The sequence below is a fragment of the Syzygium oleosum genome, unplaced genomic scaffold (assembly GCF_021117445.2).
Source record: "Syzygium oleosum isolate NSW1041296 unplaced genomic scaffold, Sole_v2.1 Sole_v2.22, whole genome shotgun sequence".
Classification (NCBI taxonomy): domain Eukaryota; kingdom Viridiplantae; phylum Streptophyta; class Magnoliopsida; order Myrtales; family Myrtaceae; genus Syzygium; species Syzygium oleosum.
Genome location: NW_026607506.1, coordinates 2,161,121 through 2,183,119, shown reverse-complemented (window position 1 = coordinate 2,183,119; position 21,999 = coordinate 2,161,121). Strand labels below are relative to the sequence as shown.

Genomic DNA, 21,999 nt, shown 5'->3' with positions numbered 1-21,999 from the left:
TCTTCGGTCTCGTGTTCTTTGCCTCGCTGTATTCTCTTTTAGTCAACTCCTAAGACAGTTTTTGAATTGCATGGAGTGTTTGGTCGATGTCGCTTCACAGACACCAAGATTGAAAACGCCGGTTGGTTTTCTAGGAAATTTGATAAAATCTCCCACGAGGGTGGTTTCTCACATGGACGACGAGAGAGAGAGAGATGCTTCATTTGCCAGTAGATTCTGGGACCACCATACTCAATCATTCATGGTTTTTCCATCCCTCTCTTTTGACTAAAACGGATTTCGCCGTTTAGGACACACCGAATGCCCGATCAATTGCCTGTCTTGAAATGATCCGCGGTGCTCGTCGAATCACGATTTCTGTTGATCGTAAGTTCAATGACGATGCATTGGATCTATGAATCCATTCCTTGATATTTCTTTATTTGTGATCTGGTGGGTAGTTTTCAATCTCCAAAAGAATGTGGAAATAGAAAAAGGGCTCACTTCGGCCGAAGAAACAAGAAAGTTTACGTTGTTAGATGAACGTGTTGTTTAATATTTAAATATTCAATAGCTTCCCCTCAAGCATGGACATATCTAATTGGGAAGGCAAATTAGGCATGAAATGATCTCCTGATAGCATGCCAGATTTTGTGGAATCACGATTTCTGTTGATCGTAAGTTCAATTACGACGCATTGGATCTATGAATCCATTCCTTGATATTTCTTTATTTGTGATCTGGTGGGTAGTTTTCAATCTCCACAAGAATGTGGAAATAGAAGAAGGACTCACTTTAACAAGTCGAAAACTAAGAAAGGCAAATTACAAATTTAATTTTGTTAGATGAATGTCTTTTTGTGTTTGTTTAAATATTTAAATATTCAATAGCTTCCTCTCGTGCGTGGATATATTTAATTGGGAAGGCAAATGGGACATGAAATGATCTCCTGATAGCATGCGAGATTTTGTGCAACCATTGTTCTAAAAGTTTAAGATATTGGATGAATGTGTAGTTTTTCCAATTTAAATATTCTATAATTCCCTCTCACACTTAATCTTATCTTTTTCCGTTGTACTAAACATAGACATATTTAATTGGGAAGACAAATGGGATCTGGAAAGATTAAAAATCGGGACCTCATGCCCTGATATGGACCACCATAAATCGTTTTATAAGTTTAAGATATTAGATGAAAGCGTGATTTAATATTTTAATATTTTATCAGAGATGATCAAGTTGAGATTAGGAGACAAACATATCGAAGAGGTGATGCTGGCAATGATTTGTAAAAGAGCAATTCGCCAATTAATAAGAATCAAAGTGAAAAATGGAGGTTTTACTTTCGTGGGGAATTTGAAATCGAGACGTTAGCCAACCTCTTTTAATCGGAAGTGTCCTTATGCAAGTCGTGTCAATTGCAGGTAAAAGGCAAATGCCCTTTCTCCCTCCTGATTTATTTAGTTATTTTTGCTGGATAATTCGAAAATAATGATGACGGTCGACGACCTTCGGCACCTTTCGACGCACAAAAATTCCAAATTTGTACCCACGTTTAGATAAATTTTCAACAAAAATAACATTATTTTTATCTCACTTAAGTTACGTGGTGGTATCGTGTCAATTCTTTTCCCCGTAGAGATATTGAATAGAAGGAACTATTGTTTGCTTTGTGACATCCATGTAGGCAAATTTTTAACGGTTCTCATTAATATAATTTTGACAGAGGGTAAACGTGTCACGAGTCTGTAATTTTCGATATGCGAAAGCGAAATACTAAGTATATTTTAGAGTTTCTGATGGCTTTTACTCGAATAAAAAAAAGGATGAAATCTATCCTCGATCCTCAATAATGTCATTATTATTGAACAATGAAATTGGTCGGGCCCTCTCGATGAGGAGCTCTCTCCTTTTTCACGAGAAATTAAAGTAGGAAAGGGTGGGGGCCTCTTTTGTCCTTTGCAGAAATGCTGCTTTGCTCTCTGCTTTTAAAATCCTCTGCAGCATCTTCAATTGTCCGGTGGTGGGGATATAAGATAATTTCGGTACAGGACACGTCCATCTCCCTTGCGTTTGGGGACCCTATTTAGCTTTCCCAAGGCACATGATGATGCCAAAGGCCCAAAACAAAAAGAGAAAAGAAAAAAAGTGAATTCGAGTAATTTCGAACTTATTAACCTCCTTGATTTAGGATATGTTTTGACTTTTTTTTTTTTTTTACTTTATACAAGTCTACTGACACACGCACTTTACCTTTTACGATTCAACGTCACTTCTTGACTTTATACAAGTCTATCGACCGCATCAGATGATGCTTCAGGATCGGGCGTGCTCTGACTTGAATCGGCGTTGGCGAGATGGAAAATATGTTGTTTAGGTCCTAAAGAATAGGTTCAATGGTTACTTTGCACATAGATCTTCATAAAGTAATGTCCCGGTATCGCCTCAACCTTAGTTCTGGACATACAAAATTCGAGATGTCAAAACTAAAAGATATCAAATATTCTACGCTAAATAAATCGAAAGGCAGAAAAAAATTCAAAAGTACTTCGAAAACCCGATTTTATTTAAGCACTCACTCAGCAACGTCTCCTATTTGTACCGAGGGCAAAGGAGCCGAAGATCGGTCATTATTACCAAAACTTTCTAACCAAACGACTTGCCTTTTTTTCTTTAATCGGAGAATCTTTTGAACATTGGGTCCATCAAATGATGGCATGAAGAACTCAGGATCTTAAAAAGCTTAAAAAAGCAGTGGGCAGGAGGCTTTTATAACCACACTGCTTTTTGGCCTTGGAGAGCTTTCCTCTTTTAATTACTCTTAATTAATTTTTTTCCAAAGGGTCTTTTGCTTTGAGATCGACAGAGCATTTCAGATCGATCCTTTTTTACTTCCCAATACCTAAAAGTGTGTTGAAGCCACCGGAATATCCGTGGACGGGCTCATTCGCTGACTTGTAAAGATTCAAAAGAGAAATTCTATGGTAATAAAAAGAGGGTGACCATATTTTCATAATTAATATAATTTTTCCCGTTTCGATGTCTGCAATTCTCTCTTTTGCCGCGATAATAATTTTAATATGTAAAATATTTTTATTCTTGTCAAGAGAGAAGCTATCATGATTATGAATATATCATTTAGGCCCCCCTATAATTTTAATTTTCTCGACGCGTGATCTAAATTATAGTAATCCCGGGACATGTCCGCGTATGACAAACTAAGCGAGTCGTTGGATTATGATGAGGTAGAGCACATATTTAGGCCCCGGTTCTTTTTTCCTCGACGAAAGGCCTAAACGTGCCATGAGACCACGAGAGATTCGCAGGCATGCCAAGAGATCAAGATAATCGAAGATTTTTCGTTTCGGAGAGTCACCAAGCTGATCTGAATAGTTGCTTTTTAACTCAATGATTTTCATCGGGTGCATCGTGCATGCATCGAGAATACCTAAGTCACGAGCTTCGGAGCCCATCCCATCCGAGTGCTAAAACACATCGAGGACGCCACGCGTCCTAAACGAAACCCAATTTTCTTATTAGAATTTTTGTTAATGAGTACCTTGAAATACTATTTATCAAGACGCGAAATAAAGAAACCTTGCGATTTTCAATATACCGTTTTTATTTTTTGCATTGAACAAATTAAAAGTTTAGGAATCATTTCGTACATTGGGCTAAAGTTTAAAGATCACGTCGAACAAATTAAAAATTCAGGGGCCGTGTTACGTATTGGGCCAAACTTCATGGACGATTTATGTCATTACTCTTGCTTTTTTCGCATTCCGTGTGCTCAATACTCTGAGAAATAGAAAGGACTTGGAATGCCAAGGGGAAAGGTGGCAAAAATGAAAATAACCCGGCCCGACCAAGCCCAATCCGACCGACCGTCCAAAGGCCCAATGAAATGGGCCGAGTCACTCAGCAAAGCCCATCGCAGTCGGGTACCTCGAGCCCATTTTAGGACCCGACCTGACCCATCACTGACCCGACCCCCTCGCTCGGGCCTCACTCCCCCAGTTCGCATCTTCTTCTTCTTCTTCCTCTTCCTCCTCTTCCTCCTGCCTTGCTCAGAAAGAAAACCACAAAACACACAAGACAAAAAGCCTCGCTCTCCCCCTCCATCGACGCGCACCATTTTCACGCCTCGAGCGAGAGAAAAGGAAGCTCTCCCATTTTCTTCTCCGCCCCTTCGACGCGGCGCCGCCTTCCTCCTCCTCGCCCTTCTTCGGAACCATGTTCAGGAACCAGTACGACACGGACGTGACCACCTGGGGCCCCGCCGGCCGCCTCTTCCAGGTCGAGTACGCCATGGAGGCCGTGAAGCAGGGCTCCGCCGCGATCGGCCTCCGATCCAAGACCCACGTCGTCCTGGCCTGCGTCAACAAGGCCAACAACGAGCTCTCCTCCCACCAGAAGAAGATCTTCAAGGTCGACGACCACATCGGCGTCGCCATCGCCGGCCTCACCGCCGACGGCCGCGTCCTCTCGCGGTACATGCGCTCCGAGTGCATCAGCCACGCCTTCACCTACGAGTCGCCGCTCCCGGTGGGGAGGCTGGTGGTTCAGCTGGCCGACAAGGCTCAGGTGATTTGTCTCAATTTGGATTGGATTGGCGTGATTTCGTTTGTTTGTTGCGGATTGGAATTCTCGTATATAGTTTCTGCAGTTTAGTGATTTGCGCCGCGATTCGCTTCGTGAATCGAGGGACTTTGGGGCATTAGGGTTTTAGGGCGGCATGGGTTGGAATTAACTGTGAAGAGTGTGCAATTTGTTCTGTTGTTAGGGAATTGGGGATTGCTGGGTCCTGGAGTATGGAGTGTGGACTTGGTGGGATTTTGAAGGGGTTTAAGAGCACGAGCTTAGTTTTCGGAGTCCGTGTCATACTGTGATGACTGAAGCCTGCCTAATGTGGAAAAGGCAGTTCTTTTTAAGCTTAATTCTTAGTCTTTTTCTTAACGTAGGCGCTTCCTGTTAATTTATCTGTGATTTTGTTTCAAATGTATCGGGAGGGAATTGGATTGTAGTAATATGGGTTGAAACAGATATAGAAGAGAAGGTTCACTACACATTTAAGCAGCCCGACAGATGCTCTGGGTGAACTTTGTCGTGTTGATGGAAATATAACTTATAACTCCTTCATTGACTGTCAAAAGATCTATTATCTGTTTGTGCCTCACACCTGGATTGTATTGGAAAGCTCAGTAACATGTCAATAATTTTCTTCTTGTTGCCGCAATGACGGGAGATTTGCTTGTTTTGACTTCACATTTTCATAAACGAATGATCCTTTCATAGTCTCATTGAATGACATGACTTCTCTTGTTTTGACTTCACTTTTTCACAAATGATCCATTCATCTTCTGGCCAAATTGCGGGACTATAAGTAAATAAAACATTCAATGAAAAAGGAACCGGAAATTGAACTAAGCGCTTGTGTTTTAAACTGTCTGCAATGCTTGCAGCACATGTAACTATGTTTTCATTATAAACATGACTTAGCTGTGCTTTTGAAATTTGTCCCTAGTCCTCCTAGGCTTTTTACATTGTTAACAAACTGTAGCAGTTTTTTTTTAGTGCACTTTACGTTAGTAAATTCTGTTCCAGCTGTCAGTAGTTTTTCCTCGCTACTTTTATGATTTCATACATGTTCGACCGCTACATAGGAGGCCTTATAAGCAGTTTCTAATTCATGTCTAACGTTAGGTTTCCATAAAACTAATTCATCTTATTTCACTGGTCCCTTCTACCTTCATTTCTTTAGTTTTACCCTTTTGATTGCCTATACTGGATCTGTTGGAATTTGTTGATTGGATCAGAAAGTAACTGAATTCGAAAAACAGGGTTTATGACAGACTTTCTAGTACCTTCTACTTTTGGATGCATCGTTGTCTCCTTTGCTAGAGATTTGGGTGACTACTTCATTTCTGGAAGCTTTGTCTTCGGATATAGTCGAGTAGAAGATTGTTGCTCTCATTTCTGGATTGTCCCAATTTTCTTATTTTTTTTTGCATGCACTTTTGATGTACTACCCTTTCTACTGAGAATAAGTTGCCAATATTACACTGTTAGAGGGCAGTGCTTCTACATTCATATTGTGATTGGTTCTATTTCAAGACATTGTTATCATTTAACTAATGTTGTCGCACAGAATTTTATGCCAAAACAATCTCAAAGGCATGATCCACATGACTGCCTTGCTACTTCCGGGCGAAAATGTTGCTTTTAAAGATTGTGAGCCAATAGCCTGCAGTTTATTGTATCGCTTGGTGGCTTTGTCATAGAATCCTTAGTTTTGTGCTTAGAATCTGACTGTACAGACTATGGTTTTAGAATCCGCTGTGCAGTGCACACTAGGGTTGATATGATCAACTGTGCAGTACTGACTATGCCTTGAGAAGATGGCACCAACTTGAATGCTTATCAGGGTTTCATGTTCCTAGAAATGCTAAAGTGACATGATAAATAACGGAAAAGAAGTCCAGCTGCGTAGTTTGTGCCTCAAGTCCCAACCAACTTTAAATCAAAGTTCAAACTGCTGGAGATGCTATTTGACAATCAGAACTATTGAAACTGATATTGTTGTGATAATACTCAAAATCTAATCCCTCAGTTAATTCAATTGAAGCCTGTAAATTTTGGGTGGTACTACGGTCACTTTCTTACAGGGTAGGGGGTTTCTCTGTGGTTGTTAACTTTTGTTTTAGTATTTCTTGCGACTAAAGATATCTTGGACTGTAATAACCTAGTAAATGTTGGCAGGTCTGCACCCAACGCTCCTGGAAACGACCTTATGGTGTTGGTCTTTTGGTAGCTGGACTAGATGAATCTGGAGCTCACCTCTATTACAATTGTCCGAGTGGAAACTACTTTGAATATCAGGCTTTCGCCATCGGGTCCCGCTCACAAGCTGCAAAAACATACTTGGAACGTAGGTTTGAGAACTTCATGGACTCCAAGTGCGAGGATCTGGTCAAAGATGCCCTCATTGCTATAAGGGAAACTTTGCAAGGAGAGAGGTTGACGAGTACCATATGCACTGTCGCTGTGGTTGGAGTAGGCGAGTCGTTCCATATATTGGACCAGAACACGGTACAGCAACTAATTGATGAGTTTGAGATTGTAGGGGAGGAAGAACCGCCTGCTGCAGAAGCGGGGGATACCGGTGATCAGGAAACTGCTGCAGGAGAAGCCACCCCCGCTGAGGAAGGTGCTGCTCCCATGGATATCTAAACATGCCAGAGTCTGCACGTCGCTTGTCTTATGTTAGAGGTCTTGCGCATGTCTTTCGGAGATGAGACAAGAAAATGTGGATGGCAACTGGTGATCAATGTTTTTTGGTTGTCTGTCTTTGGACTGTTATCCAATTCATCTCCTTCCTTAGCTGCTAATGTTTGTTGACCTCCTCTGTATGAATTCTCGATTTTTACATTTTCATATCTTGAAGGATTCATTGAGCTTGGTAGTGAGAGCTTGGAAACATATATTTAAGCCTTTGATGGATTAAGTTCCCCCTCCTTGCTTGTTAAATGCTGTGGGAGCTGCTGAAATTTGTGAAAATGCAAATTGGTTATTGCATTTTCATCTGTCTTCAGTCAAGACGAGTACTTGGTTGGTTAGATTGAGTGAAGGCTTCCATTCCTAACCTTTGCTTGAATCCCCTTGCATGTCAATAGCAAGCAGCGCTCTTCTTGCTTGAGATTAACTTGAGGTTGCCGCAGGTTTGCCTCAGCGGGACAATGCTACATTCTGGAACTGCTATTGGGCGTCTACAATGCACTCCTAACCCAATTTGTCAAATTATTTTTAACCAAATTTTCGGTATAATGGGGGCGAAATTCCAGAAAATCGTCAGGTAGTGGTGGGCTTAATCAAAAGGATGCCTGGAGTTTGGTGAGGGATCTAGGTGCTAAAGTCAAGTGGCACAGGTTGATTTGGTTCAGGTCGAAAATTCCCAAAAATTTGGCTTTATTAACTGGTTAATCATCCTAAATAGATTGCCCACTTCTGATTGGATGGAAAGAATAGTGTGATGTGAACGATCTTTGTCAGCTTTGCAAATTGCAGCCAGAGTCTAGAAGCATCTGTTTTAGCATTGCAACTCTTCTAGGCAGGTTTGGGGTTATATCCTTCTATTGTGAGGTGAATCTAGAGGCTCATTGGTGGCTGAGAGATTTGAGTTTTCTTGGAATATGAATATTCTTAAAGGTAAAAGTTGGGTGTGCTCCTAAATTCAGCTACTTATTTTCTATGGAAGGGAAGGAACGAGGCTCTTCGTGATGCGCTTGATCCTCAAATACACAGAGAGTGATCTCTAGCGTTACGTTGTCGCGCAGAGGATCATTTGAATCTCTACTGCGTAACGGCTCTCGTTCAATTCCTTTGGAGGTTGTTAATCTCTGCAGAAATTTGGAAAATCCAGTGCCAGCTTGTGTATTGATGATCTGTGCTTGTGTTTGCAGGAGTTTGTTTGACTGAGTTTTGAGTTGTTCATCCTAGTTGTTGCAGAGTTAGAGTTGCCTTGGTGCGAGGGGGCATCTGTGTTTGGAGTCATTCTTAGCTTCTTTCGCACAGACTACTGGGAAAAACAGGTTTATGATTTAATTGGGAAAAAAAGGTTTAGGCCTAAGTTTAGGATTTTTTGGGTAATTTTTCCATTTTTAAAACTTATGCGAATTGATATGCATATGCAAAACGTTTGATAGGACACTCCATGAAGAGTGTTCAATATTGTCCTTCATTTAATTCTTTCAATTAATTCAAGTTCAGGGATAATATTAAACACTTTTCATATAATTTAAGAACTACATTGAACATATATCGTAATTTCGAAGTCGCATTGAATAAATTTGAAAGTTCGGAGACGACATTACACATTGGGTTAAAGTTTAAGGATCGCATTGAATAAATTAAAAAGTTCAGGTACCACATTGCGTATTGAACTAAAATGTAGGAATAATTTGTGCCATTTTCCCATTTCCCTCCGATGAAAATAATCCGGGAGGTCAGTGGCAGGGTCGAATATCCGGTAGATATCGAAGGGCCGTCTCGTAAAATCCATCCCATCCCTAAAAAACGACGTCACCAGCACGCGTTTTTGATCGCCCCTTCGCGAGCCTGCAGAATTTGCTCTCTTCTTTCTTCTCGGTTTAACTTCTTGTTTGGGAGCATCTTCGTCTTCCTCGTTGGCCCAAAGATCGAAACGACGAGTGGTCATCGGATCGCTTCTCCCGCCGTATCGGTCCCCCTCGTCTCGCGGCGACAGCAACCGCCTGCCGCCTCGCCATAGCCCGAAGCTCCCTGCCGCTTGCTCCCTGCAAGGTACGACCTCGCCGGTCTTTAAATTTCGTCGCCTTCGGTTTTTCCCCGTCGATTTCGCCCCTGGTTGCGGTTCCTCGTGGCCGGCGCGCGGAAATGCGTCGCGTGCTCGTGCGGGGCCCGTTCTTGGAGCGTTTCTCCGTGTTCGATTAGCTCCTGCGTACGGCGTTTTTTGGTACTGCGGTGGCGCGGGTTTTTGGTTAGGTTTTCGCTGGCGGTGTCGACAAGGAAGCTCCGTTATTGACTAGGGATTCTTCTTCGCGCGTTTGGTGTGATTGTGGAGGCTTAGGTGTGTTGCTTGGTTGCTTCGTTGAATTTGGTGCCGGATGGTTGGTTTTCTTGAGCCCTTTTCGGGAGTTGAGGATGAGTTGGGTTTTGCGACTGCGAATTGACGGTTTAATAATAGTAATTAAAAAGGAGGGCGGGGGGGGGAGCTCCTTCTCAGTATCTGTAGATGATTATCGAGTCGAAGCGATTGGCGTGCCTCATAACGTTGTGTTCTTTGCTGACTTGCAGGAAGGTAATAGTTAGAAATTCTATGGAAGGAGGTGGGGGCGATGGTGGCGCGGCTGTGGCGCCTCTGGCCAAGTGGAGGAACGATTTCTCGAGGGCGTTCCAGTACTATCTGGATCGATCGACCCCTCACCCGGTACAGCGGTGGCTGGGGACTCTTGCTGCTGCTTTGATTTACATGTTGAGAGTTTACTATGTTCAGGGGTTTTACATCGTCTCGTATGGACTCGGAATCTATATCTTGAACTTGTTGATCGGGTTCCTCTCGCCAAAGGTTGATCCGGAGTTAGAAGGCCCAGATGGGGCTTCGTTACCGACGAAAGGATCGGATGAGTTTAAGCCTTTCATTCGCCGCCTTCCTGAATTCAAGTTCTGGTAATCTGAAATTCCACTCCTATGGTTTAGACAAATCATTTGCTTCTCAAATATTGAATTCTCTTCTGACTTTACTAGTAGTGGGAGTAATCTTAGTATTCGTGTTGAGATAAATTCTTGCAAAGATTCGAAGTTGTTGATGACTCTAACTGGACCATTACTACTTTATCTTCTTTGGACGAAGTTTTGTAGGTTATGACTTGTGTATAGATCGTCTTTTGACCATGTTCATCATACATATGAGTGACTGTGTTTTTGTACTCATCCTTTGTAAGTGATCATTTGGTGATTAAGGAGCAAGATCAAAGTTTATATCTGTGACTATTAGGCAATTAAATTGGCTTTTGCCTTCAGCAGATAGTTATAAAACCTCATTGCTTATCACGGTCAGACAATATGAAAAGATTTAGGTTTTTAAATTGTGCTGCATTAGGGACCAGTTCCCTTGAACCTAATCAACCGCTCGAAAGTGGTGGAGATCTTCCAAAAAATTTTTAATTAAAGAGGGCAGATTTGTCTTGATGCTAAAACAAGGCGATGAGGATTTTCTTTATTGCTAATCTTTTGCAGGATAAAATAAGCTGCTTGGGTAACACCTTCACCTGTAGATTTTACTTTCTAACAGATGGTTCATTCAGAATGGCTCACAATTTGTTCTAATCTCAATTACCAATGAAATGAGCGATGGAGAATAATGCGAGTAATCCTAGATGGATAAATGCATCTCATTTCCATTTTTTGGATATTAGAAAGCCTCTCCTGTTTGCTGATGCTATATAATTTAGATCAATGATTCTACTATAGGAGCCCTAATAATGACGATCAAATGGTGTCATGATTAAACTCAATCATGGTTTGGTGGCCTAGGGGCCCATTCAGGCCTGCCAGGCCAAATTGTTAGGTGGTCCTGGGCATCCTTTAGTTATAAAGCCCAGTCCGGTTGGATTGGGCCCGATCTAGGCCCAAAAAATCTATATATTTGTTGTTGATGGACTGGCCCACCAAAGCAACAAGTTAGGCCCAACCAGAGGGTCCTACCGGGGGCCAATGATAACCTCTAGTTTTGACATGAGCAATTGATGATTATTAGAATGACGTCACTATCACGTGGAACGCTGAAATCATAAGTGATATATGCATGGATTGAGTGTATGCATCTTTAGTTTACTTGTATTGTCGCGCTATCTTTACTGTGAAGAAGCCTGGAGATTGAACAACATATGTAAGTAATGGAATAACAGCTGCAAGTGATGGAAGGGACAATCATGATTTGGTATTTGTCTTGTTCAGAATAAGCTTAATGCATGTCAATTAGTTTATTTTGGGTCAGCACAATTCACAATTTCATCACTTTGTTCGAACTTTCTTGTTAAACCAGGTGATGTTTAGGGTGCATTTGTTTGACAGAAAACTGTTTCTGGGAAATTGTTTTCTGACTTTTTGGTGTTTGGATAATGGAAAACTAATTGATCTACGGTAATGAGAACAACAATCTTAGATTGGGGGAAAACAACTTCTCCTACTAGCAAGACGGAAATCACTTTCTCTAAGTCATCAAACAAATGAAAACTATATTTTTCCTTTATCATGAAATTTTCAGTGAAACAAACGCACCCTTAATCGCATCCCACCCTCTCACATGCTCGTGGGCCTTACATTGGTTGGGACTACTAGAGGGAGTATGCAACAATTTCTTGTTTTCAAGGGAGAGATACACATTTTTTTTCTGCAAACTTACGCCATTGCCTTTGTCTTAACTTCATCGCTATCCTCAATGTAGCTTCTAGGTGGGTGTCATGGTTCACCATATATCTTATTTTCTTTATCAATGATTGTTCACCGTATAACTTGCTATTCTTGAACATGCACGCATATCCTGTTTATCAGGCTCCTAATGTGATCTGAAAGGTTTTGTTTTGGTGATTTTAGGTATGCAATCACAAAAGCTTTCTGTGTGGCTTTTCTGATGACCTTCCTTTCAGTATTTGACGTTCCTGTGTTCTGGCCAATATTACTCTGCTATTGGTTGGTACTATTTGTCCTCACGATGAAGCGCCAAATTATGCACATGATTAAGTACAAATATGTGCCATTCAGCTTTGGAAAACAGGTTAGTGATGCGGGTATTCTTGGCAAAACTACTATGCCTTGTGCCGCTATCTTTATGAACCAATTTTATTTTTCTCTGGAATGCTTCCTGCCTCTCTCTCTCTCTCTCTCTCTCTCTCTAACCCCTCTTCTTTTATGAAGCACTAATTTCCATTTATCTTGCTGTAACAGACTTATAGGGGAAAGAAGACAGGTGCAAGTAGCAGTAGCTCAATTAGGGACTGAAGCTCTCGCCAAATCTGTTAATTAGGAAGCGAGAAGCTGAGGAAATAATCAAAGACTGATGGCATTGATACTCTCATGCTTCTTTCCTTTTTCTCAAACACAGTCCAAACGTAGTTAAAGGCTTCTCGTATTATGCTCTGATGTTACACCTGTTCTCGTTATTGGCGGCTGTAACTTGCATCTCTTAGTATTCTTTTCCTTAGATAGTCTTAATGCACTACCAGCTGCCTTTTTCTACCTTTGTATCTTAGACAGATTTCTGGGCGATAATGATTGACTACTTGTTCTTTTGTCATGGAACTGTAGCTGATAATGATTGACTACTGGTTCTTTCCTCATCTTTTGAATAAGTTTGAACTGTTAGCTAGTCCACAATGAGTAGCCATAGCACTCACGTAGGCGTTAGGAACCTTTCTAGCAAATGGGAAGATTTCTTCGAAGTGTTATTTTCGCTATTTGTGACCAAACTTGTGGGCAGACAGCGTAAAGAAGAGGGATTACCCGGTCTCCCTAAAACCTAATCTATTCGACTTTTCGTGGCAGCTTTCTCATTTTTAGGTTTTGTACTCAGTGCTATTTTATTCGCTTTTCCGAGCTACAGGATAGTCTTGCTCCTTCTGAGGATTTCTTTGCGTATTTGTTTCGAGTTTGCGAGTACTATAGCTGAAAAGGATATGCCGCCGTGAATTGATCATTCGTCCTTTGGGGAAGGGAATACTTATGAGTTATAATTCGCGACACGTGAAGATCTGTCCCCAGCCAAAAATGGTGGGATGTCGGTACACTTCTCTTCTTAAAACAAAAGATCGCTGTAGGGACCAGGTATTGTGGTGTGGACGTGGGAGACTCCGAAACCGTCGGCAAGTACCTGCAGTATTAACGTTAGGTGCTTCGGCTAACTGACTACTCGCAAAGCAGGAGGCCAGAAGAAAGGTTGTATTAGCTGAATCAGCTTTTGATAGTTGACGTTCTACGCGGACGGAGCAGTAGTGCAAGGCACACATTCTTGCACAATAATTTGCGCCGAGTCTTTTAAATACCAACTCTAGATCCCTTTAGACCTGGTCTGTCCAGTTTTACATTTTCGGGCCTCCAGCATTAAGTCGAGGAGTTATGGCATTGCATTCTTGGCACAAAGCTTCAACCAGATTGCCATTATTTAAATTGCAGAAACAGCTGTCGGAGCATTCTGAGAGCGGACTATCCGGTTAAACGTGATCTCGCCATTGATTTTACCGAGAGCATCAACTTTGCGTCGATGGGGGCTGTAAATCACGAATTGTCGGTGCATTAGCCGGGAGAGTTTCGCCCTGATCAAAAACACAAGACACGTATTACTCTAGAGCATGTTAGCCCTCGTTTTTTTCAAACTCTAATCAGACGATTCGATCCTCTCAGTTTCTATTTCTTACCCACCAAGTACAAATTGATGGGATCAAGGTTCAGCTGGGGAATATGAGCAATTACAGACAGCGACGTGCAGAAATTTTGGCTTAGCCTCATTGATGGGATCTCTATTAGACAATTAAACTTGGTATAACAACTCTCCAACTACTAACCAGTGGAACTGAGGATGTCATAGTTTAAAATACTCCAGACTTTCCTTGTGGGAATATAAAACAATCCCAAACCAACAGAGTTTTGAATAATTATTGTAATCACTCCGCACCCTAAACATGGCCAGCTAAGGGCGTTGAGGTGATCTCTCTCTCCCTCTTCTCTCTCTCCTTCCTCATGATTAAAACCTTCCAGGAATTTCTCAATTGCAGCAGTCTGTCTTTTTCCCTTTCGACAGATGAGTGGAAGGAGAACCGTTGTGGTGATATTCTTCTTCTGGGCTCTCCTGACGATCATCACACCAACACTGGTTCATCTGTCTGAGTCTGCCAAACTCAAGCTGAGTCTAAATGGTAAGAGTTACATGTGATTCTTTGTATGAGGGGCGAGTTGTTCTGCTCACGTAGTTTTGATCTTAATAAGTCCATTTCTGATGGTGTTCTTTGCAGGCGAAAATATCGATACCGAAGCCTTGAGGGCCAGAAAAGCGTTTGGATTCCTGAAGAAATCATCAGCAAGTAAACCGTTGGACACCGCACGCGCCACGGCACCAGTTCCAGCGCCGTCGCCGTCACCGTCGCCAGAACCTCAGCCAGCTTCTTCGAGGGTCAACAGGAATCAAGCTCAATGAGATTTTGGATGAGGAAATCAACTCAGTGTCAGTTTAATTGGTCATGCATAATCTCTCAGCTATGAAGCTGCCTCACATTGGACAATGTTGAGCTATATAATTGCGTGTAAGCAGGTCGTGGATTCAGATTGAACAGCCAGAGACTGGAGGGTGAAGCAAAGTGGTCATGGCTTGTGACTCGTGTACCTGGAAGTTCCACGCATCATCACAGCCTCAACAGTGGTTTTGGGGATGACTCCTTGATTGAATTAGGACGCAAGTGGAATTATTCATCTTTAACATTTAATTTTTCCATCATGGCCCTTCATACGATTCTGTCACTGTTGTACATAGACAGAGGGATTAAATTGTTGACAAGGTTCTGACATATTTACTTGTATTGTTATGTAACGTTGTAATAATAAGAATTGGAATATTATACACCCAAACTTAGAGGCAGCCTTGAGTATTCCTAGTTTTGCCACACTCTCGAAGTCGAATGTCACGATAGATGGCATGGCTTAGATATATTTTTTGCTGAAAGGAGACTCTATATGGAGCTAAACCAGAATTAGATGTGATTTTTGCCTGTTTTGCTCTAGAGATTAGCTCATTACATGAAGTGTTGCATTCTACAAGACGCAGAATTGGCAATGACAAAGATGATAATGTCAGCATTATGGATTTTTGGCGTTTATAGTCCATAATGTGCTCGCTTTGTATATGTTCAACCATACTTAGTATCTATTTGCTGCAGTAAAAAAATGGCAATCAGGTTGTATACATACTCTTAGTAGAAGATACAGAATCGGCAATAATGCAGATGACAGTACATGGCGCAAGAAGTCTATAGATAAACATTGATTCATCTTTTTCAACTTTAGAGGGGAGTTGGTTGTTAAGGAAAAAGCATAAGGTAGGTTTCAGGATTCATATTTGTGATTGATTGAACTTGCATTGTTAATGCTTCTATGTTTGTTACACACGAAGTTACAAATTTCTATAAGAGTGAAACTGAGATTGTTCCTCCAGTTACTTCCTTTGATATAAGGGGCTTGATTAGGTTTACAATTTACGGGGGCATTGCATTTATGAGGGATTCTGAGTTGACCTTTTGAATTTTTCCTGAGAAATATGTGGGCAACTCGTTTCTCAAGAAGTTTCAGAAGAATGAAGATTGAAGTTGTAAAGCGTTGAGGCGGCATTGCCGGTTAAAGATCCCTCAACTATTAATACACAACGGACCCCATATATGAGAACTGAAATATTTCTGACAAGCAAAGTTAGTCTCAACAACCTTGGTAGTTCATGAACCTCACAGCAATGACAAGCAAATACATGTCTTAGAAGACCACGAAGAATATGACATCAGAGACACTTTTAAAGAAGACCCAGACCTTTGATACTTTTTCTTTAGGTGTACAACCTTTTAATACATATCAGCTGTTCACCTGAGTCACAGTAACTCCTTGAAGAGCAGGAGACGAATGCCCTTAATTTAGACAAAATTTTCAAGGTATTCTTCCACTGTAGTGTACTTCACATCTGGGTACAGCTCAGAAGCTTCGACACCAAACGACTCCTCGATCTCGAAATTGGTATTATCGCCCTTAACAAAGATTGAATGGTTCACTGCTAATATGACATTGATGGGAATTGGGGACTCTGCGAAAGAATGGGAAAATAAGCCATGTCAGGAATTTCAATCATGAGAAGAATATAAGAATTGGCTTAAATGCATTCTTTGATTTCAAGAAAAAGCGTACCCTGGATTTGCTTCAGGATTTGCTCTTCAGGAAGGTAAATCTTTTCGAGGGTCTTGCCAATTTTCTTCTCCCATAAGGCAACGAGCTCATTGAATGAGTAAATGTTCTTAGGAGGCCTGAGGTAAAGGATCTTGTTCAGTGTTCTTGGATCATCAACCGCCTTGATGGTGTAGGTCCCAATGTCTTCTTCCTTGTTGAAAATCGCTGCAGAAGTACCGGAGATCAACGCCCACAAAACATACACTTGCTATTGCTATAGCAAAACCAAGTTCTGTCCGGTAGCAAATTCAAAAAGGCCCAGAGGAAGATCCACTATCTCTACTTAAGTCATATTTAGAAGACTTATGCATAATCAATCAAGATAGGGCAGGCACAGAGAAAAGGTTTAGTTACACTGCTTTTGTGTTTAGGATGTTTTCTCAAAATCCACCACCCGCAACAACTCTTCGTAGATAAGTGGAATACCATCAATTGAGCGTGCCAAAATTATGCTCTGTTAGTGCGGACATTTCTCGCTAAGGTAAGTAAATTCAATGGATCCTATTCCTGTGTAACTGTCGCAGCATCCATCTGCTATGATCCCTGATATGCATATCTATCTATTTGATTCGATGCAGAAACAACTGATATAGTAGCAGTAGTCATTTACCCTTTGCATTTCCGTCGCCCATGATAATGACTTTGTCCCTCGGAGGAGCAGTGAGTCCTGGCTGCACCAGTGTCGGGAGGAAGTAGGCGGCGAAGCAGCTGCATGAGACGTAGGTGTGAGGAATCCCTTCCGCCTCCACGGCACGGCGGATCTGGACCTTGACATCAAAAGAAGACTTCGCTGGCTCCACAGCATGCACCCGGTCCACATCATTGCCGAATTCGGAAGGAAAGAACCTCTGCATTCATGTGTGATCAATCCCATCATGACATTGTCAGTTACCAAGAAATCTGATCTTAATACGAAGTTATCAGATACATCTCTTACTATATAAAGAGTCTAAATTGCCTTCTCTTGATTTTTCACTGTCACATATACCGAATCGAATCTCAATTCTCAGATCCACTTATGTCATTGCTTCATTCTTGACATGTAATTAGTCAAGAGCAGCTTTCACGTAAGACTCATTCTATTCTTTTCTTGTACAGATAAACCGTGCCAGTGTATTTTCTCCAGGTCTATAGTTGGAATGCAGAGTCTACTGAGTTATGTAGCAAACTGTAAAGGAGCATTTGAATGAATTTGATAAGATTCTGTCAATCCTACTCCACCTAATATAGTTCTAGTTTCTTCTTTTCCTGGTAAAAATTAAAGCAATCAAAATAAAGCTTCTGAAAGGAAACCGAGAAAGCAGAGAAATTGAAACGAAAGCAGAGCACACCCCCACCAGAATCAAATGAACCAACCAACTAACAAACCTTAACATTGCCAGCTTCTTTAATGGCGTCGATGATCTTGGTCTGATCCGGCATTTGCATGTGCCCTACCGTCGATATCACCACGTCAGCTTGCTTGATCGCCTTCACCAAGCTCTCATGATCGTGCAGATCACCCTGTGCCAATCACACACGCACGCACACAAACACACGTTAATCCTCGAGACTCTCCACGGCCAAATGATCCTCGGAACATAAGGAGGCGAGACAGTTCCGTTCGTTTATTACGTACGAAGAGCAGAGTGACGCCCAAGTTCTTGAAGCTCTCGACGAGCTTGCTCTTGACGGGGTCGGACACCGTGCTCTGTCTCACCAGCGCGAACGTGGGATGCCCTGCTTTCGCGCTCGCTTCGACGACGAACTTGCCGATGTAGCCGGTCCCTCCGATGATCAAGACTTTGCTCTTCTCGGCCATTGTCGTCGACGGACTCCTTTCGCAATATCGAAACGAGGAAAGGAGGAAATGGTTTGTGGCGATGCAAACTGTTGGATGCTGCTGTTTTGGGAAAACGTTGGAGTTCTATTTATTGGACGAAGCAGGGACAGGCAGCGACATTGGAATTTACCAGGATGCCCTTTCTTGGTGGGACTTGGGGTATAAACATCGTCTTCCAATAATGAAGTTGCCTTGCTCTTTGGTATGGATGCAAATGGCGAACCGACCTTATCCGACCGATTCCAGGGTCGACCCTGGGAGAGGCCTAGGAAATCTATCGATGTCTTAACCATTATATCGTAGATTGTTCACATAATTTGTTTCCTCAAAATAATCTTATAGTACTTAATGTTTGGCCTAGTTCCCGGGTCAATCGTGGAATGGCCTGGAATGGTTCGGTTCCAGGCCGGTTCTCGATTCCAAAAATCATTGGGAACCGATTCTGACACGGTCTGGGTTTTTGGTCTAGATTCCACCCAATTTTAGAACTAGATACCCCTACTTTCTACCAAAATAATTTTGTGAATTGCCCTACTTTTCGCACTTGACAATTGATTAAGTAGACGGACGTCATAGTCCTTTGACAAGATCTAACAACTTTTCCTTGACTTCAGGAGGCACGTGAAATGATAGCATCTAGAACCAAAAACGCTCCGTCAAGTGTTTGGTATAACGTTATTTAACATCATACAGAGTTCTTTTCTCAACATGAGATTTTGCCAAAAAGGTCTTTATTTAACCCAATTATGTTTCTATCTGTACTCTAATTGTCTTAGAAATACGCATCATGCAACCCTAATTGAGATGAAAGCCACCACAAATATTTTGTCGTTATTTTCTCGGTGATTCTAGAGATCGACGGTACCATTATCTTTCTTAACGGGACCCTAAACGGTTGGCGAGAGTGTATTGACCGAACGCAAACGCCAATTGGGGAGTTGGCGAATGGTGGGGGCAGAGATGAAGAAATTGAAAGGGAGAGGGGAGACGTGGAGCAGGTGCAGGAGCAGGAGTGAACGAGAGACTTTTGAGGAAAGCTTGGATTGGGAGCAACGGTAGGGTCGGTTTGGGAGTTGGTGAGGGGTCACCCTTTAGGTCAAATGGCATGATAATTATAATCCGGATTAGGACGGTTGGTGGGATAGGTGACCCTGAATCGGGACGGTTTTGCAGGAATGTTACAAAAGTTAAGCTCGATGAGAGAGGGTGAGTCTGACAAACATTCGTAAGAGTTTCGCAATTGTTAAAAGGGTTAGATAAGGTGATAAAGCGCTTGATTCGAACCCGACCAGTCATTCGCTCAGACCTCAACATCCCTTCCCTTAGATTAACATTAGTAGCTACGTTCTTGCTCTCCTTACGTAGGCCCGTGTTTCCATCATTGCTAAATTTATTATTTCAGCTTGGACATTTTTCATCGGTCATATAAGTAAATTTGATATCAGCTGTGGTTACCACTTTCGAAGTACTAGGGGTAGCAAATCGAGAACCCACGATCTTCACGAGAGGGGTTCCGAGACGGGACAAAAAACTCGAACCCTCCCTGTCTCGCATCCAGTTCGACTTATCAACCGCTCGAACGCTTAATCCGTCGATACGAACCGACACGGTACTGTTAATTTTGCTTTTTCAAACTTTAAGGTGAGATTTTCTAATGTACAAGCTAACTTGATTTTGCGTAATTACAGGATACTATGTGTTCGGGCCTGATGTTAAAGAGTCATTTTCAAGCAATCAGCACGCCCCCGTGGCCGGACACAATGATCGATGAAACGCCATATCAAAATGCGTTGTACTGTTGATCTAGAAAATGCTCTTGAGCCCAGCAATGATCATGACGCAACATGTTGGTTTCCACATCGATCGATAGGTCAAAAACCATTACATCTAACTTTATTTTATCAGATGCTTAATATATATATGTCGTATCTCGCAAACACTTTAAAGATTCTCAACGAATGATCGAGGTTAATTCTTTTGTGACCCAACGGGGTCACCGATTCTTTTGCAGTTTTCGGAGATTTGTAGAAGTCCCTGGTGCAAAACCTTATCTCGTGCGAAACGCCAATCAATTGATTCGTTCATGAATTGAAGTTTTTTTTGTTCTGTCCGAAAAAGCAATATAGATATTGCAAGATATGCTTCTACTATTACCGATACTTATCTCTAAACCCAAAATTTTGCGATTGCAGCTCTTGAATCCACTTCTAAATAGAAAAGAATCAGACTCTTGACATCTGCTTCGTCCTCTTTATTAGCAACCGGATATGATCAATGAGATGGGCCCCACTCACCGTTCATTTCTGGCTGTCCAGTGCAATGCTGACAAGATAACACGGTGACGCCTTTCATTAGCAATTGATGATGCAAATTGATCCGCCAGTCAAGGAGGATTCACATACATTCCTTCCTGTTTTCAGGTGAGCCTTTATGATGTATGGAACACCCATTTTTGAAGCGTAATTTGCTACGATCTAGGTGGTCGGTTGAGTAATTCGAGACTTGATTTGCAAGCCAAAGGTCACGGGTTCGATTCTCCGATTTTTGTCCCCGATCTCAGGAAGCCTCGATTAGTTGGCGAAGGACAGGCTTTGGGCTTAGATGTATAGCCGGTCTTTGGATTCCCCACTTGCACCTGGTGGCACTACGGTGACACGCTCACCTAGTGGGAAGTTAGCATTTCATTAACGGCTTAAACTAAAACTTCCAGCAATAAGTGAAGGGGGCCTCAACCCTATCCAAAAAACCCTTTATTCTTAGAAAAGAAAAGAAAGGTAATTTGTGGTGAATTGACTCAAAATGTATTACACAATTTATACTATAAAATCAATTTATTAACACATTTCTAATTGTACACTCGATTCAACGCGGCGTCCCTAGAGTGGGTCTTAAATGACCAAGAACTCCAAACACACCTAATAACCTCTCTTTCTCGACCAAAATGGTCTTTGTCCTAGAGGGGAAAAACTGCATAGGCCATCGCCAATTCAAATCAAGAGTCTTTCACTTCTTCACCACAAGAAGATAGCAAGAAGAGCTCATACAAGATCGCATCTGATGCGGGAGCATAAGAACTTAATTCTCCCAATTAATGATTACATTGCCATCCCAACTCGAACTTCATCGGTCAATCAAGCCAATTTGTCAATCAGAGAAGCATATAGCAAGTTCGTCCTCAACATGGTCCAATGGGTTCGGAGCACTCAAGATAGTATTTGCTAATGGTTGGTGGCTTCAATACAAGGTTGAAAAGGCAATTAATTTGTTTCCATTATTTAGTGTGCTCGGTTTATCTTCTTGTGTCATTAATGCTTTAGTGTGTTCAGTTTGTCTTCTTGTATTAAAGACTCTTTAATGCAAAGTTAAAATGTCAAGAATCTTCATTGCAAGTTTGAAAGAGTGTGAGATAGTCTTCATTACTAGGTTGAAAAAGCTATATGTGGAGTGTGCTAACGCTGATTAGGAGAGTCTTAGTACAACGTCTTAGTTTAGCTATAAATAGAAAATGTAATCTCGTATGTAGTGCAAACTTGATTTGTAATACATGAGAATTTCTCTCGAAGTGAGCAATTTTCTTCAAATTTTGGTTCTTTATCCATTTGCATGGTGGTGAGCTTAAGTTCTTTATCCTTGGCCGGTGGATTGTTACTTTACGTCTTGGTGGTGAGCTCCATCTATTCCAACTTCAT

At 41.7% G+C, this 21,999-nt stretch overlaps 4 protein-coding genes across 4 annotated transcripts; 3 read left to right on the top strand and 1 right to left on the bottom strand.

Annotated features, from left to right (window-relative positions):
* The first annotated feature begins 4,121 nt into the window (after positions 1-4,121).
* On the top strand, positions 4,122-7,506 carry LOC115669893 (proteasome subunit alpha type-1-A). Its single transcript, XM_030591052.2, has 2 exons — positions 4,122-4,563; positions 6,739-7,506. Exons 1-2 carry the CDS (start codon positions 4,213-4,215, stop codon positions 7,207-7,209), a joined length of 822 nt encoding a protein of 273 aa, XP_030446912.2. The 5' UTR covers positions 4,122-4,212; the 3' UTR covers positions 7,210-7,506.
* A 1,651-nt stretch (positions 7,507-9,157) lies between these two features.
* On the top strand, positions 9,158-12,811 carry LOC115670061 (protein RER1B-like). Its single transcript, XM_030591256.2, has 4 exons — positions 9,158-9,297; positions 9,811-10,182; positions 12,112-12,292; positions 12,463-12,811. The coding sequence occupies exons 2-4, from the start codon at positions 9,833-9,835 to the stop codon at positions 12,514-12,516; spliced, it is 585 nt and encodes a 194-aa protein (XP_030447116.1). The 5' UTR covers positions 9,158-9,297; positions 9,811-9,832; the 3' UTR covers positions 12,517-12,811.
* A 138-nt stretch (positions 12,812-12,949) lies between these two features.
* LOC115670064 (uncharacterized) lies at positions 12,950-15,132 on the top strand. Its single transcript, XM_056321172.1, has 2 exons — positions 12,950-14,426; positions 14,523-15,132. The coding sequence occupies exons 1-2, from the start codon at positions 14,312-14,314 to the stop codon at positions 14,702-14,704; spliced, it is 297 nt and encodes a 98-aa protein (XP_056177147.1). The 5' UTR covers positions 12,950-14,311; the 3' UTR covers positions 14,705-15,132.
* An 802-nt stretch (positions 15,133-15,934) lies between these two features.
* On the bottom strand, positions 15,935-18,383 carry LOC115670060 (phenylcoumaran benzylic ether reductase Betv6). Its single transcript, XM_030591255.2, has 5 exons — positions 18,107-18,383; positions 17,857-17,991; positions 17,099-17,336; positions 16,450-16,653; positions 15,935-16,348 (listed from the first exon to the last, which is right to left on the bottom strand). The coding sequence occupies exons 1-5, from the start codon at positions 18,287-18,289 to the stop codon at positions 16,182-16,184; spliced, it is 927 nt and encodes a 308-aa protein (XP_030447115.1). The 5' UTR covers positions 18,290-18,383; the 3' UTR covers positions 15,935-16,181.
* Between the last annotated feature and the right edge of the window lie 3,616 nt (positions 18,384-21,999).